Source organism: Stegostoma tigrinum, chromosome 7, assembly GCF_030684315.1.
Source record: "Stegostoma tigrinum isolate sSteTig4 chromosome 7, sSteTig4.hap1, whole genome shotgun sequence".
NCBI classification, from domain to species: Eukaryota; Metazoa; Chordata; class Chondrichthyes; order Orectolobiformes; family Stegostomatidae; genus Stegostoma; species Stegostoma tigrinum.
The window spans coordinates 68,693,924-68,709,551 of record NC_081360.1 but is presented as its reverse complement, the minus strand read 5'-3'; the positions used below and the strand labels follow the sequence as shown (position 1 = coordinate 68,709,551).

Below are 15,628 nucleotides of genomic sequence, written 5' to 3'. Positions count from 1 at the left end.
CCTTTTCCCCATAACCCTTGATTCCCCTATGGTATAACTGTATAAAATTGTGTGAACAATTGTTTGGATCGTAGAGAAATCAAATTCCTTGATTTTTGTGTGTTTATGCGTTCAAGAATATGAGTAATTTAATAAATTGAAGTTGATGAGCCACAGATAATATGTTTTTGAAAGTGATAAACACCTTTTCATCTACCATAACTTCTGCTTTCAGATAAGAGTGTATGTTCATGACTGACTTGAGAAATTCTGAATGTCAGTCACTTATCTTCTTCTCCTATTGACTGTTCAACACCTTTTTTTGGACAGTAATTGTTGATCTGCCATTGCAATTGATGATCTGCTGAACAATCCTCAATGGACCCAGTCACAGGTTATTTATTGAAATGAAAATGAGCTCATTTCTCAGCCAGACACTCACCACTCTACCCATGGTTGTGCTATATCAGACTCTGCTGCCCTCTCCCACATCGTTTGACCACTGACATAAAAACATTTAACTTTGTACGAGTAGATGGGTTTTAAATGAGGTAAACGTTCATCCATCTACGCAAAGACAAAGCCGATGAGCAAAATTACAGAGGGCATTTTGTTTCATTACATCTTTAACCTAGACTTAGCTGGTGTGCCACCTTTCTAAATCTTGAATTTAAATTGCAAGTAAATGGCACCTGTAAAATTTTAAAGCTGTACAGTAATTAACTTCTCCATTTTCTGTGGATTCTTTTGTAACCATTATTCAGTTCATATTGATGATGGCGAGTAAAATTGCAGTTTCATGCCAGACTAATAACTACAGTGAGAATGGCTAATGAATATGTCAATAATAGATTCTTTTAATGTATCCGTGATTATATTGTTCTTGCCCTATTGCTTTTCTAGTATGACGTTGCATTCAAATGCTATTCAACATGTCTTGATTAGCACAGAACGAGTTGGCAGGTTAGTACTGCCTCTTGAGAAATCAGTCCATGGATTTAAATTTTATTTTAAATCAAGCTCCATGTTCAGTCATGTTGTTAGCCACAAATTAATGATTCAGTAAAATAGCAAAGATTGATACCTCAAAATTGGCCTCTTAGTAGATTACTGAGCCATATGGGGAACACTGAGAGTTCAAGTCAATTACTGTTTATTATTAAACATTGCTTCACAACGGTGAAGATACCATACAAACATCGATTAAATTAACGTTTCTTCCAATAGCTTCAGCATTTACTGAACGATATCTTGGATTACCATCACGAGACGAAATCATTTATCAAGTGAGTTCTTTATACATTTTGAGTGTTGATTCAATTATTTCACTTTTAGAGTAGAATTACAATACATAATCCCAACCAAAACTGAAAAGGACATAGATGAGAATGCCTAAAAATCCAGGTTTTAAGACCAATCACCATGCCAAGTAAGACATAGCCAGAACTGCAGATTCTGGAGTCAGAGGTAACACACTATGGAGCTGGAGGAACACAGCAGGCCAGGCAGCATCACAGGAGCGGGAAAGTTGATGTTTCGGGTCGGGACCCTTCTTCAGAAATGGGGGAGGGCCAAGGGAGCTGGGAAATAAATAGAGAGAAGAGGCGTGGGGCTGGTGGGATGGTGATAGGTGAGTGCAGATAAGCATTAGTGGGGATTAGTTAGTGGGATGGGTGGGGCAGATAGGTGGAAGAAAACATGAGATAACAGAGTGTGGAGCTGGAGGAACACAACAGGCCAGGCAGCATCAGAGGAGCAGGAAACTGACATTTTGGGTTGGGACTCTTCTTCAGAAAAAGAGTCCTGACCCAAAACATCAGCTTTCCTGCTCCTCTGATGCTGCCTGGCCTGCTGTGTTCCTCTAGCTCCACACTGTGTTATCTCTGACTCCAGCATCGGCAGTTCTTCCTATCTCTGTGAGACAAGATGGACAAATTATGTCAGGTCAAGGAAGTAGGGATGAGAGGGAGACCGGGGGAGGAGAGGTTTTAAAACTGGTGAATTCACCCACCCACCTGCAAGAGTGCGAACTCCTACTCCCAATTCCTCCACTGCGTCTGCTCTCAAGATGGGGTGTTCCACTCCTGTACATCTCTTCCATTTCTGACATTTCTGCACTGACATCCCCTCCACCCAACAAAAATAATGACAGAATACCTCTTGTCCTCACGTATCACCCCACCAACCTCCACATCCAACATATCATTCTCTGCCACTTCCACCACCTACAATCCAACCTCACAACCAAAGACATACCTCCCTTCCCAGCCCTATCTACCTTTCAAAGGGACTGCTCTCTCTGCAACTCCCTCATCCTCTCCACATCCCCCACTAATCGCACCATCCCCAGCACCATTCCCTGCAATCACAGGAAGTGCTACACCTCCCCCTACACTTCCTCCTCACCTCCATTGAAGGCACCAAACAAACCTTCCATATCAGACAGAGGTTCATCTACACATCCATCAACTTGGTCTACTGTATCCACTGCTCTCAATATGGCCTCCTCTACATCAGTGAGACTAAGCGTAGACTTGGAGACTATTATGTTCAGCATCTGTGCTCTGTACATGATAACAACAATACCTACCCGTCACCAACCATTTTAACTCCCTGGATGACATGTCCATCCTGGGCCTCCTCCAGTGTCACAATGACATCACCTGCAAACTGGAGGAGCAACACCTCATATTCCATCTTGGGAGCCTACTGCCTGATGTTTTAAACATGGAATTCACCAGTTTTAAAATCTCCCCACCCCTAGCTCATTCCATGACCAACCCTCCCTCTCATCCCCACCTCCTTGACCTGACACAACCTGTCCATCTTCTCTCCCACCTATCCCACTGACCAATCCCCACCACTCCCTACCTGCACTCACCTATCACCATCCCACATACGTTCCCAGCCCCACCCCTCCTCTATTTATTTCCCAGCTCCCTTCCACTTCCCCATTTCTGAGGAAGGGTCCTGACCCAAATGTCAACTTTCCTGCTCCTCTAATGCTGTCTGGCCTGCTGTGTTCCTCCAGCTCTGTACTGTATTGACCATGCCAAGTAAGATGTTTAAATCACATCTCTCACACTTGTACAGGACAGTTCTTTGCCTCCTATGTACCCAAATATCCATGGGTCATATGGTCAGCTGATCTGTTTTCTGCTACTGTATCCCAATACTTCCAATTCGAAGGTGGGAATAGATCCCAGGAAGCAGTGATAAAAGCCCCAAGCTCCTAAAATGAAATAAAGACATTATCCTTTCTCCTTGGATTTAATTCTGTCCCTAACACTTTTACATTACAAACCATGGTCTCTTCCTAATATAATTGAAAAAAATCTTGATATTGATGCATCACACACAAGTTTCCTCATCTGCTGAAATTCTGGCCAGGAGCCCACTGGACTGATACAATCAGCTTCAGTCTAGCATAGTTAATTGGGGCTAGGATGGAAACACATTCCAGATTAAAGCCTGGTCTGCTGAAACTCCATCCCAAGAAGGAGATGAGTATTTATTTTATTTTTCACAGCTAATTCTCTTATAGTTTTCTTTTTAATTTTGTGTGTGTATTTAGAAGCAATAATTATGTTTTAATATAAATAATCAAGTAATGCTGTGTTTAAAATTCATGTTAGTAACTCAATTTTTGTTTTATTGCAGGAATCTAGTGTGTTACAAAATGTTAATGAAATCAAAGATGAGAGTTTCATGATTGTACACGGCACTGCTGATGGTAAGACTTACTGCAGCCTGTCTCATATTCAAGCATACACATGCTGGTTATCTCCCCAAAATATCTTACAAGGTGTTTGGATAGTGGCTTCAAAACGATGATATTAGAGTCATTTTTGTATCCAAGGTTTTGGATATGTTGAACAAGTTGAACATGTCTTAATTTTGTTGAAGTAACAAATGACACATGCACAAAGATCCCCAGAATGGCTACATCTATCCATCTTTTAGCCTCTCCATTTATATCTCTCTGTTACTTTACTTCCCTTTCTCTCCATCTCTGACACTGTGTTGGTTATTTTAGGCACCTGCTTAAATTCTGGAGAATTTAAATATTTTTCACCCATCTCTTACCACACAAATATCAAAATTTGCAGATGTTTTTCTCCTTGGAACAAAGCAAGATTGTTGGAAGATTTGACATAGGTGTCAAAGTTATGCGCAGTTGCAATAATTTTAACAAGGAAAATGCTTCCATTCGCTAATAGCAGAAGTGTTATAAATATGTGATTTATAAACATTGTTATGTTTTGGGACTGTTTCTTCAATTTGAGGTAAAATGAAGAAGCTTTTGTGACCTGTTCTGAAGTCTGTCTGTCTAACAATAGGCTTTGGCAAGGTGGTTGTTAAAGATTAAAGGGAGGCCCTCGCTGTTCGAGTGAAGATGTAAGGTTTTCACACTTAGAAACAATAGCAACTGCATTTGTGTTTAAACTGATTAGACTGCTACCCTCCAGAGTCCCAAGTAATTGTTGGGATTGTTGGGTTCCAGATATGCTTTACCTACAAGGTTAGGCAGAAAGAGTGAAAAAATGGGACTGGGCGGCTTGCTGTCCCGAGATTTGTCATGCACGTGAACAGAGTGGTGAATGAATAATCTTCGCCTTCAACTGAGGTCCCCAGAAAAACAGATGTTAGTCCTCAACAAATTCAATTCACTCCATCTAAAATGCTAAAAACACTGGATATTGGAAAGTCTAAGGACCCTCACGGCATTGTGGGTATAGGATGATAGACTCCTACAACTTAGAAACATGCCTTTCAGCCCACCATGTTTGCACTGACGAACAAAGAACAAATCACACCACATTTACTTGCACTTAGTCCATAGCCTACAATTCCCTGGCATTTTAAATACTCATCCAAATGCTCCTTAAGTTGCAAGAATACCTGCCTCCACCACCAGCTCAGGCAACACATTCCATACAGTGGGTCAGTTTTTTTTCTCTCAGATCTCCACTGAACCACTTACTCCACACGTTAAACTTATATTCTCTGATCTTAGACATGTCTGCTGTGGAGAAGGGATTCTCAAAATCTACTGTCTCCATGCCTCTCTCAATTTTGTGTACCACAGTCAAGTCCCCCCCATAGCCTCCTCAGCTGTATGGAAAATAAGCCCAGGCTGTTCAGTCTGTCTTCATAACAGAGACTTTTCATCCTTGACAACATCCTGGTGAATCTCCTCTGCACCCACTCCAACGTAATCACGTCCTTCCAAAAATGTGGTAACCAGAACCGCGCACAGTATTCTATCTGTAGACCAACCAATGTTTTATAAAGTTGTAACAAAACTTTCTTGCTCCTATATTTTACATCCTGGTTAATGTAGGCTAACATCCTGTATGCCGCCTTCACCACCATGTCTAGTTGTGCTGACAACCTTCAGGGATCCCTGTACACCAAACTCACGAGTGTCATTCCTTCCTTAAATGGATCACATCACACTTATCAGGATTAAATTCTGTCTGCCACTTCCCTGCTCAGTTTCCTCGCTGATCAGTATCAGACTGTAGCCTGAGCCCATCCTCCTCACTACCACAACAGCACCATTTTTCATGTCATCTGTAAACTCACTAAGAGCACCTTCCACATTCATATGCAAGTCATTAATGTACAAAACAAACATTAAGTGTTCCAGCACTGGCCCCTGTGATGCACCGCTGATCACAGGCTTCCAATCACAAAAAGACACTTCCAACAACACCTTTTGCCTCCTATTTGAAAGTCAATTTTGGATGGAGTTTTGCCAAATTACTTTGGACCCTGTAGACCTTTTGGACCAGCCTCCCATGTGGAACTTTGTTAAAAGCCATAGTGAAGTCCACGTAAACCACATCAACTGCACTACCATCATCAATATTTTCAGTCATCTCTTCAAAAAACTGCCAAATTAGTCAGTGAAGATCTCCCTCTAACAAATCATTATTGATTAATCCTGTCATTCAGTACATTTCCAATTATTCTCCCACCACTGACATCCGACTGAGTAATGAACAATTAGCTGGCCTATCCTGCAGCCTTTCCTGAATAAAGGAACTGCATGAGCTCTCCTCCAGCCATCACTTCACCTGTGGCCAGTGAAGAATTAAATAAATCCACCAGGGCACCAGCAATGTCCTCCCTTACCTCCCAAAGCAGCCTGGGATACTTCTCATCAGGCCCTGGGCATTCATGCACCTTCATGCTGTTGAAACATCTAGTACATTCTCCTTATTAATCTGGAGCCTCAGCATCCCATCTGAAATCCATAGCTGAAAGGCCTTTCTCCGTGAATACAGATGAGAAGTATTAATTTAAGACTTCACCCACATCCATTGTATCGATGCTCAAATTGTCCCTTCGATCCCTAATAAGTCCCACCCTTTCCATGGTAATCCTTTACTCTTAATATAGTTTTAAAATGCATTGTGGTTTTCCTTAATCCTACCTGCCAAGGATATTTCGTGGTCCCTCCCTAATTTATCTTTTAAGCAAACCCGCATATTATTTATATTTTTGAAGCGCCTCCTCTGTTTTTAATGCACTGTTCCTGACATATACTTCCTTCTTTTTCTTTATCAAACTCTCAATTTCTTGCATATGCTGCCCTTGCCTTTCACTGTTAGGAGAGCATATTGGCTTTGAATTCTCACCATACCACTTTTCAAACACTCTCACATTACCTGGAAGTAGTTGCTCCTAGTTTGTTTGCCAAATCCTATCTAATGACATTTTAATTGGTCATTCCCAATTTAGATGCTTAATTTTGGCATGATCCATATCCTTTTCTGTAATGACTTTGAAACTTAGAGTTATGGTCACTATCCTCAAGATGCTCATTCACTGAAACTTCCACCACTATTTGCTCCATCTCTCGTAGGACCATCTATGTACTGGCTCAAAAAGCTCTTCTGGATGCCCTTCAAAAATTCCACCCTGTTTAATCGTTTTATATTAAGGTGATCCCAATTAATGTAGACAAAATTGAAATACCCTACAACTATAATCATGATTCCCTCCCAGCTTTTTGTGATTTGTCTATACATCTGCTCCTCTATCTCTCTCTGACTGTTGGCAGGCCTGCAGTATAATCCTAGCAAGGTAGTTGCCCCTTTTTTTATTTCAAAACTCTACCAGGATGGCCTTATTTTAAATCTAAGACATCCTCCCTCAGTCCTGCAATCATGAGTTCCTTTATCAATATTAGAATGCTCCCACCTCACTGACTTCCCCAACTGCATCGCACCTATAATATCTATACCATGAAAGTTGAGCTGCCAGTCTTGTCCTTCTTTCAACAGTGTCTCAGTGACTGCATCAATATCATATTCCCATGCACTGATCAAAACTCTAAGTTTCTTTGCCTTTCCAGTCAAGTTCTTTACATTAAAATGGATTTAATTTAGTTTTCTGGACACCTCATGCACTTTATCCTGCTGCTGTCTTCTCCGCCTATTGGACTGCCCTAGCATTCTTTCTATGTGGGATTATAATGTGTCCCCGATTTTACATCTACTCTGTGAGCCATCTTGCTGTCAAGTTAGTTTAAAACCTCCCCACAACAAGGCTGAGCCTGCCAGCAAGGTTATTGGGCTCATTCCAATTCAGGTCCACCTTATAGAGGTCCCACCTACATTGTCCCAATGATTCAAAAATCTAAAGCCCTCTCTCTTGTGTCACCTCTTTAGCCACATGCTCATCTGACCTTTCTCCCTATTCCTAGACTCAGTCACCAATGTAACTAGAAGTAGTCAAAGACTACAACCTTGGTAGTGATAATGGGAACTGCAGATGTTGGAGAATCCAAGATAATAAAATGTGAGGCTGGATGAACACAGCAGGCCAAGCAGCATCTCAGGAGCACAAAAGCTGACGTTTCGGGCCTAGACCCTTGATCAGAAAAAGGGGATGGGGAGAGGGTTCTGGAATAAATATGGAGAGAGGGGGAGGCGGACCGAAGATGGAGAGAAAAGAAGATAGGTGGAGAGGAGAGTACAGGTGGGGAGATAGAGAGGGGATAGGTCAGTCCAGGGAAGACGGACAGGTCAAGGAGGTGGGATGAGGTTAGTAGGTAGGAAATGGAGGTGCGGCTTGGGGTGGGAGGAAGGGATGGGTGAGAGGAAGAACAGGTTAGGGAGGCAGAGACAGGTTGGACTGGTTTTGGGATGCAGTGCGTGGAGGGGAAGAGTTGGGCTGGTTGTGTGGTGCAGTGGGGGGAGGGGACGAACTGTGCTGATTTTGGGATGCGGTGGGGGAAGGGGAGATTTTGAAGCTGGTGAAGTCCACATTGATACCATTGGGCTGCAAGGTTCCCAAGCGGAATATGAGTTGCTGTTCCTGCAACCCTCGGGTGGCATCTTTGTGGCACTGCAGGAGGCCCATGATGGACATGTCATCTAAAGAATGGGGGAGTGGAAATGGTTTGCGACTGGGAAGTGCAGTTGTTTATTGCGAACCAAGCGGAGGTGTTCTGCAAAGCGGTCCCCAAGCCTCCACTTGGTTTCCCCAATGTAGAGGAAGCCACACCGGGTACAGTGGATGCAGTATACCACATTGGCAGATGTGCAGGTGAACCTCTGCTTAATGTGGAAAGTCATCTTGGGGCCTGGGATAGGGGTGAGGGAGGAGGTGTGGGGGCAAGTGTAGCATTTCCTGCGGTTGCAGGGGAAGGTGCCGGGTGTGGTGGGGTTGGAGGGCAGTGTGGAGCGAACAAGGGAGTCACGGAGAGAGTGGTCTCTCCGGAAAGCAGACAGGGGTGGGGATGGAAAAATGTCTTGGGTGGTGGGGTCGGATTGTAGGTGGCAGAAGTGTCGGAGGATGATGCGTTGTATCCGGAAGTTGGTGGGGTGGTGTGTGAGAACGAGGGGGATCCTCTTTGGGCGGTTGTGGTGGGGGCGGGGTGTGAGGGATGTGTTGTGGGAAATGCGGGAGACACGGTCAAGGGCGTTCTCGACCACTGTGGGGGGAAAGTTGCTGTCCTTGAAGAACTTGGACATCTGGGATGTGCGGGAGTGGAATGCCTCATCGTGGGAGCAGATGCGGTGGAGGCGGAGGAATTGGGAATAGGGGATGGAAATTTTGCAGGAGGGTGGGTGGGAGGAGGTGTATTCTAGATAGCTGTGGGAGTCGGTGGGCTTGAAATGGACATCAGTTACAAGCTGGTTGCCTGAGATGGAGACTGAGAGATCCAGGAAGGTGAGGGATGTGCTGGAGATGGCCCAGGTGAACTGAAGGTTGGGGTGCAAGGTGCTGGTGATGTGGATGAACTGTTTGAGCTCCTCTGGGGAGCAAGAGGCGGCGCCGATATAGTCATCAATGTAATGGAGGAAGAGGTGGTGTTTGGGGCCTGTGTAGGTGCGGAAGAGGGACTGTTCCACGTAACCTACAAAGAGGCAGGCATAGCTGGGGCCCATGCGGGTGCCCATGGCCACCCCCTTAGTCTGTAGGAAGTGGGAGGAATCGAAAGAGAAGTTGTTGAGGGTGAGGACGAGTTCAGCTAGGCGGATGAGGGTGTCGGTGGAGGGGGACTGGTCGGTTGTGCTCCTTTTTACGCTACTACCTAACTCTCCAAATTCTTGTTGCATATCATTGATACCAACATATACCATCACCTCTGATTCCAATTGAAGACTTGTGCTGCATAACTAACTCTGCCCTTAGACAAAGTGTTCTTGTACGGTTACTAGACTGGTATCTATGCAATAATATGGAAAGTTACGCACGTTGTCCTGTTCACATAAAATAGGACAAGTCCAACCCAGCCAATTACCACCCAAGCAGACCACTCTCCACCCACAGCAAAGTGACAGAACATGTCATCGATAGTGCTATCAAACTGCATTTCCTCAATGATCTGTTAAATTATTCATTTAGCTGCTGATTCCGCAGTCCTGGTCTTTCACTAGGGAGCCATATTCACAGGCAATTCTTTGGCCCTGCCTCCAGCTGATGTTCAGCATAAGTTAAAATTTGACCGTGTGTATGTAACCCAGAGATGAAAAAATATTTCTTCCCTTAGCGAGTCACTAGTGGTGCAGAGAAAGCCTAATCATTGAATATATATTGACAAGAAAGTCAAAGGTTATGGAGCAGGCAGAAAATTGGAATTTAGGAAATAATTCAATCGGCTATGATCTGTTGAATAACAGAGCAGAGACAAAGATTTGAATGGTCTAGCTCAGTTCTTATAATTCTTAATTCTTATGCTGTTTTCTTCTCTACTACTTTATTCTTTTATCAGCATGAGAAGAAGATTTTGACCTCGTAGTAGACTAACAAAGCTTCAGGTGAAACAACAAACAAATATCTGCAACTTTTCATACCATTCATTGGGAGCTGTCTTTGTTTCCCACCAAAGATAGGGCAATTCAGGAGAATCCCTATGGAATTACATCTTTTCTTAAATGATGTAAAGATTTTCCAGTCATACGGAATTGAATAATAAGCTAAATGAATTGCAATGTTTGATGTTAATACAGATTGGGCACATAAATGAGAAGTTGCTATTATAGGTTTTATTTTGTGGAAGGAATGTAATTGTAGTAATTTGGCTTTCTGAAGACACTTTTTTTGTAAATTTATTGAAGTCTGGAATACGTACTTAAAACTTTAATAGGATTTTAATTCATCGCATTTCTGCATCGGTTATTCCCATGGTGAATAGTTGGTGATTTGGCATGACACATGAAAGGACAAAGTGTGGTGCGTGAGGGCACGGGTTAGTGTGAGTGAACACGAAGTTGGCAAAGGAGCATCAAAGACCATGAGGTTAAGAAAGGTGCATGGGTGACGTGAGGACCATGGTTGATGAATAGAAGGGTTCAGGTTGGAATGGATATTGAGGATTATGGTGACTGGGTGCAAGGCATGATTGCTGTATGGACTCCCATCGGTGATGCTGAATGGCAAAGGCTGGAGAGATGCTTATGTTTTATTGTTTGGTTTTTCTTAAAAACAAAACTTCATGAGACCAGCCTCTAGTCTTATTCCAGGTTTACTCATCTTGAGATCTTATGTAGCTTGCCTGTATCCCACATCACTAAAGCTTTGATATCTGGGCAGTAATTCCTAAAAATTAGATGCATGGATTTGAATCTGAATCCTTCTGACTCTGCGCACTTCACTCACAGGCAAAAATTCTGGCTATACAAAGTAAACAGGGTTCTACTTCTGATTTCCACTGTATCATATGAGCTGAGCTCAACTGGGGTCATATTCAGGTGTTAAAATGGGCCTTAGCACCTTTCCACTTTGAAGAAGGTTTGAAAACACCTTTTGCCATTTTCTCCTTTCAACAATTCTGCGGAGATTCAGTCAGGACAAAGTTAGTGTGGACTATAATATTTCTAGTCATTAAATTGTCAACCTATACTCTTCCATTCTGGCTGAAAACAAAGTTTAAGCGACAGAGAGATGGTAAATCAAAGCAATCATGGAAGTAAAACATCTGCCCTTCTTGTCTACATTTTCCACGACTGGACATGCTAATAAGTTACGTGGGCAAAATGTTGGCAAAGATTATAATGTGGGAAAATACAAAGTTATTCATTTTGGAAAGGAAAATGAAAGAATACAATATTATTTAAATGGAGAAAAACTAAAGAAAGCTATAACACAAAAAGAGTGATAATGGGAACTGCAGATGCTGGAGACTCCAAGATATCAAAGTGTGGAGCTGGATGAACACAGCAGGCCAAGCAGCATCTCAGGAGCACAAAAGCTGATGTTTCGGTCCTAGACCCTGTCTGATGAAGGGTCTAGGCCTGAAACGTCAGCTTTTGTGCTCCTGAGATGCTGCTTGGCCTGCTGTGTTCATCCAGCTCCACACTTTGTTAACACAAAAGGATTGTTTGGGGTATTTATGCACGAAATACAGAAAGCTAGTACAGAGCTATAGAAGGTCGTCAGGAAAGCAAATGGAATATTAGCCCTTATTTCAAGAGGGTCAGAGTAGAGATGTCTTACTGAAACTCTGCAGGATACTGGTGAGATGAGAGCTGGAGTATTGTGAGCGGTTTTGGTCCCATTATTTAATGAAAGCTATCATTTCATTGGAGGCAATTCAGAGAATGCTCTCCGGGATGATCCCAGGTATGGGGAGATAGTCTGAAGAACAAAGGCTAAACAGGTTGGAACTCTGCTAACTGGTGTTTAGAATAATGATAGGTGGTGATCTCTTTGAAACATTCTCCAGGGGCTTCGTACATTAAATGCTGAAAGGGTGTTGCTCCTCATGGAAGAGCCTGGGATCAGAGATCAACATCTATAATGACTGAGATGAGGAAGAATTTCTCCTATCAGAGTTGACAGTCTTTGAAACTCATTACCACAGAGATCCGTGAGCCCAGAATCCTTTTGTATATTTAAGGCTGAGATTGATAGATTCTTGGGGAAAAATCAAGGGATAGGAGGAAAGGACAGGAAAGTGGATGCGAGGAATATTGAATCAGCTGCGTTCCTATTGAACGGTGGAGCAGGCTTGAGGGGCCAAACAGCTTATTCCTTTTCCTGTTTCTTATGGTCTTACAGTCCTTATTTCGAATGTTGCTACATTTTTTTAAAAAACTCTCTCTGCAGCAAAACCCAATCTTATTGTAATAGTTTCTCAAAAGAAAGGACATATTGATGCATCAAAACTGACTGTGGCTATTTTTATGAAGAGTTTTAATCGTTCATTCAGATTTCTGCTGAGATCTTTTGATACGGACCTGGTTGGGGATGGTTGTCAATCTTCCGTCTGTATAAAAAGTTCTAGAGTTATGTCTTTGCCCGAGCAATATTATTTGTCAAGAAGTGCACCCTTTTGAGCACACATTTCAAAGCATTAACTTGCTGTTTCTCCGCAGATGCGGCCCGATCCACTGTGATTTCCAGCATGTTTTTTTTTCTTGTTTTCAGCTTTAATTTGTTATGCAGCTTGTGGACAAGAAGGCATCTCAGGGCACTTTAAATGAAAAAGGAAAGGGTAGAATAGATCAGAGATAATGGGAACCGCAGATGCTGGAGACTCCAAGACAACAAAATGTGAGGCTGGATGAACACAGCAGGCCAAGCAGCATCTCAGGAGCACAAAAGCTGACGTTTCGGGCCTAGACCCTTCATCAGAGAGGGTCTAGGCCCGAAACGTCAGCTTTTGTGCTCCTGAGATGCTGCTTGGCCTGCTGTGTTCATCCAGCCTCACATTTTGTTGTCAAGGGTAGAATAGATATTAGGTACTTGGAAAGTGGTGGGACCTGAGAGGCAGAATGCGATGACTGGAAGTTCAGTTGAAAAGCCAAACGTTAAGGAGAACTTTGAAAATGGAGAAAGAGAAAACAAAGTAAAATGAACAGGGGAACAATTCTAAAGGACAACAGTGAAGCATATATTTATCAAGGAAAAGAGGAATGTTAAAACAGTAAAGTGTTTATGCAAAAACCCTAAAGCAAGAGAATTGTGTTAAAGTTAAATGTGAGTTTCTGATTCTTCTGGTATTTCTTGATATCATGTAGTGTGATAAATTGGTTAAACACTGGCTTATGATCTGCAGGGAACCTCGGGAGGAAGCCAAGATAGATCATCCATTCAATACTTATGGCTGGAGAAGTGTCACAATGCTTCAACTTTGAGTTTTGCGATAATGTACTAAGCTCCCTCAACTTGAAGTTAGTTGAACTTCGTTAATGGTACTTAAATTCTACAAGGGGAACCCATGTTCCCTGAGCATTAGCCTGGACTTCTGAATTATTAGTTTAGCGACACTGTGACAAAGCCATCACCTCCCCTTTCTCAATAGTAATATTTGCAGAAAGGTGTTGCCATTCTCAGAGTGTTGTAGTCATTTAGGAGTGTCTATTCCAGTCATTCCTAGTGTTGTAAATTTTTCAAGAATGGAATTACCATTTTGAATTTTGTCTGAATAGCAAAAGAATGTTGTTGGTGAAATTTGCAGTGGATTAGCAGCTGATTAAAATTGTTACGAAGTATTCCCTCTCCATAGATAACCCATCACTGAAAGGGAATTTCTGGACCTTTGGAGAACTATACTTTTAAAACAAAAAGAAACAAAAGATTGAGTAACACAATCTTAAACTAAAACCAGACTAAGCTAAGCTTGAGACGTCCGAACTATGGAGAGGAAAGTTTATGCACCTCTGGTTGCTTACCTGGGAGAAAAATAAGCTCAATGAAGCTATTATTCAAGTAAACCAAACCTCAGGGAGATACGAAAAATAGAACTCCATTAATATGGTTACATTTTTGACAAATTCTATAAGGAGGAAACATAAATATCAACTTATATGAGGAAATGCATACACAACGTTTAAATTTGTTGTGAGAGGTGTGGACTACTCATGGAGGTTATGGGGAAGATAGCGTGGAAAGAGTTCAGGAAACTTTAGATCAATAATTACAAGACATCTACACAAGAAAAACATGTATGTCAACCCAAATTGTCAGCGTTGCTATTTATATTCCATGACTTTCTTCACATTCTATTGACCTCATCATAGCTGTTGCATATCTTTCTGTTATCTTTCCCCTCGTGCACTCTTAAAGGTGGCTTTTGAAAGCATTAAGCTATTGACCTCAACACATTCCATGTTCTAATCTCAGAAATTTGTCCTTACTTCCATATTGACCACTAACTTGTAATTATGGATCCTAGTTTTGGATTCACATACCAGTGGAAATAATTTGACCACATCTAGACTATCCAACTCATTCATAATTTTAAAAATCCCTATTCATTCTGTTTTGTCAAGAAGATATCCTGAACTTGCTCAATCCTTCTTGATAGTTGCAGTCTGTTCTGATATTACACTGTAACCCTGTTTTTGTTCATTCTCCGGATTTCTGTGAACAGTGTACAATACACCAATGATAGTCTGACCAGTGTCCTATACAGATTCAGTATAACTATACTACCTTCAAATTTGTTGTCTCAACAAATCTGAATGTTTGTTAGCACTTTTTATTGTATTGCTCAACTGCTTGGCTGTTTTTAATAATTTGTTCACCTGCAACCTTGGATCATATTTGTTCTTCTTAGTCCATTCCTTATTTTCTAAGGTCTAGGTGATGTCTCTGTTTTCTCTACCAAAGTAAATCAGCACACATTAAATCTGTCTTGATGTACATTGCCGTTTACCTACCTTGTCTAAAAATTTTCAAATGTTTCCATGTAGAACATTACATTCATCTTTAGTGTCAATTATAACCTCACCATCATCATTTATTATCTGTAAACTTTAATAGCATTATTTAGTTCTAAATCCAAATAATTAATCTAAAATATAAATAACAATGGCTCCAGCACTGAGGCTGCTTTCTATTTTTCTCCAGTCCAAATAATTATCCTTTATTACAACCCTCTGCTTTCTACCCATTTTATAACCCATTCAGCTATTTGTCCCTGACTCTGTTTGTGTTAAATGTTATAAGCGTGCTGTGTGATATGTTATCAAAGGCATCTGATAGAGAATAAGACTAATCAAAGAATATTTATCTTTGGAATTGCCTAACATAGACTGCAGTTTTCTTCTAGTATCAACTCAGTGAAAGATGGAGCAGGGGTGCTGGAATGATTGGAAATAAAAGGACAAGATTCTTAAAACTAACAACGTGAATATTAGAGATCTGATGAGTAATGAGACAAGTTTAATAAATTATCTCA

General features: G+C 41.7%; 1 protein-coding gene across 2 annotated transcripts in view; it reads left to right on the top strand.

Moving 5' to 3' along the window:
* LOC125453891 (inactive dipeptidyl peptidase 10-like) overlaps nt 1-15,628 on the top strand; it is a 1,598,661-nt gene that overhangs the window by 1,577,227 nt on the left and 5,806 nt on the right. For both annotated transcript variants that reach the window (XM_048534000.1, XM_048534001.2), the window contains exons 23-24: nt 1,207-1,265; nt 3,640-3,712. In XM_048534000.1, coding sequence (XP_048389957.1) covers nt 1,207-1,265; nt 3,640-3,712 — 132 coding nt within the window. The remainder of the gene's footprint in view (nt 1-1,206; nt 1,266-3,639; nt 3,713-15,628) is intronic.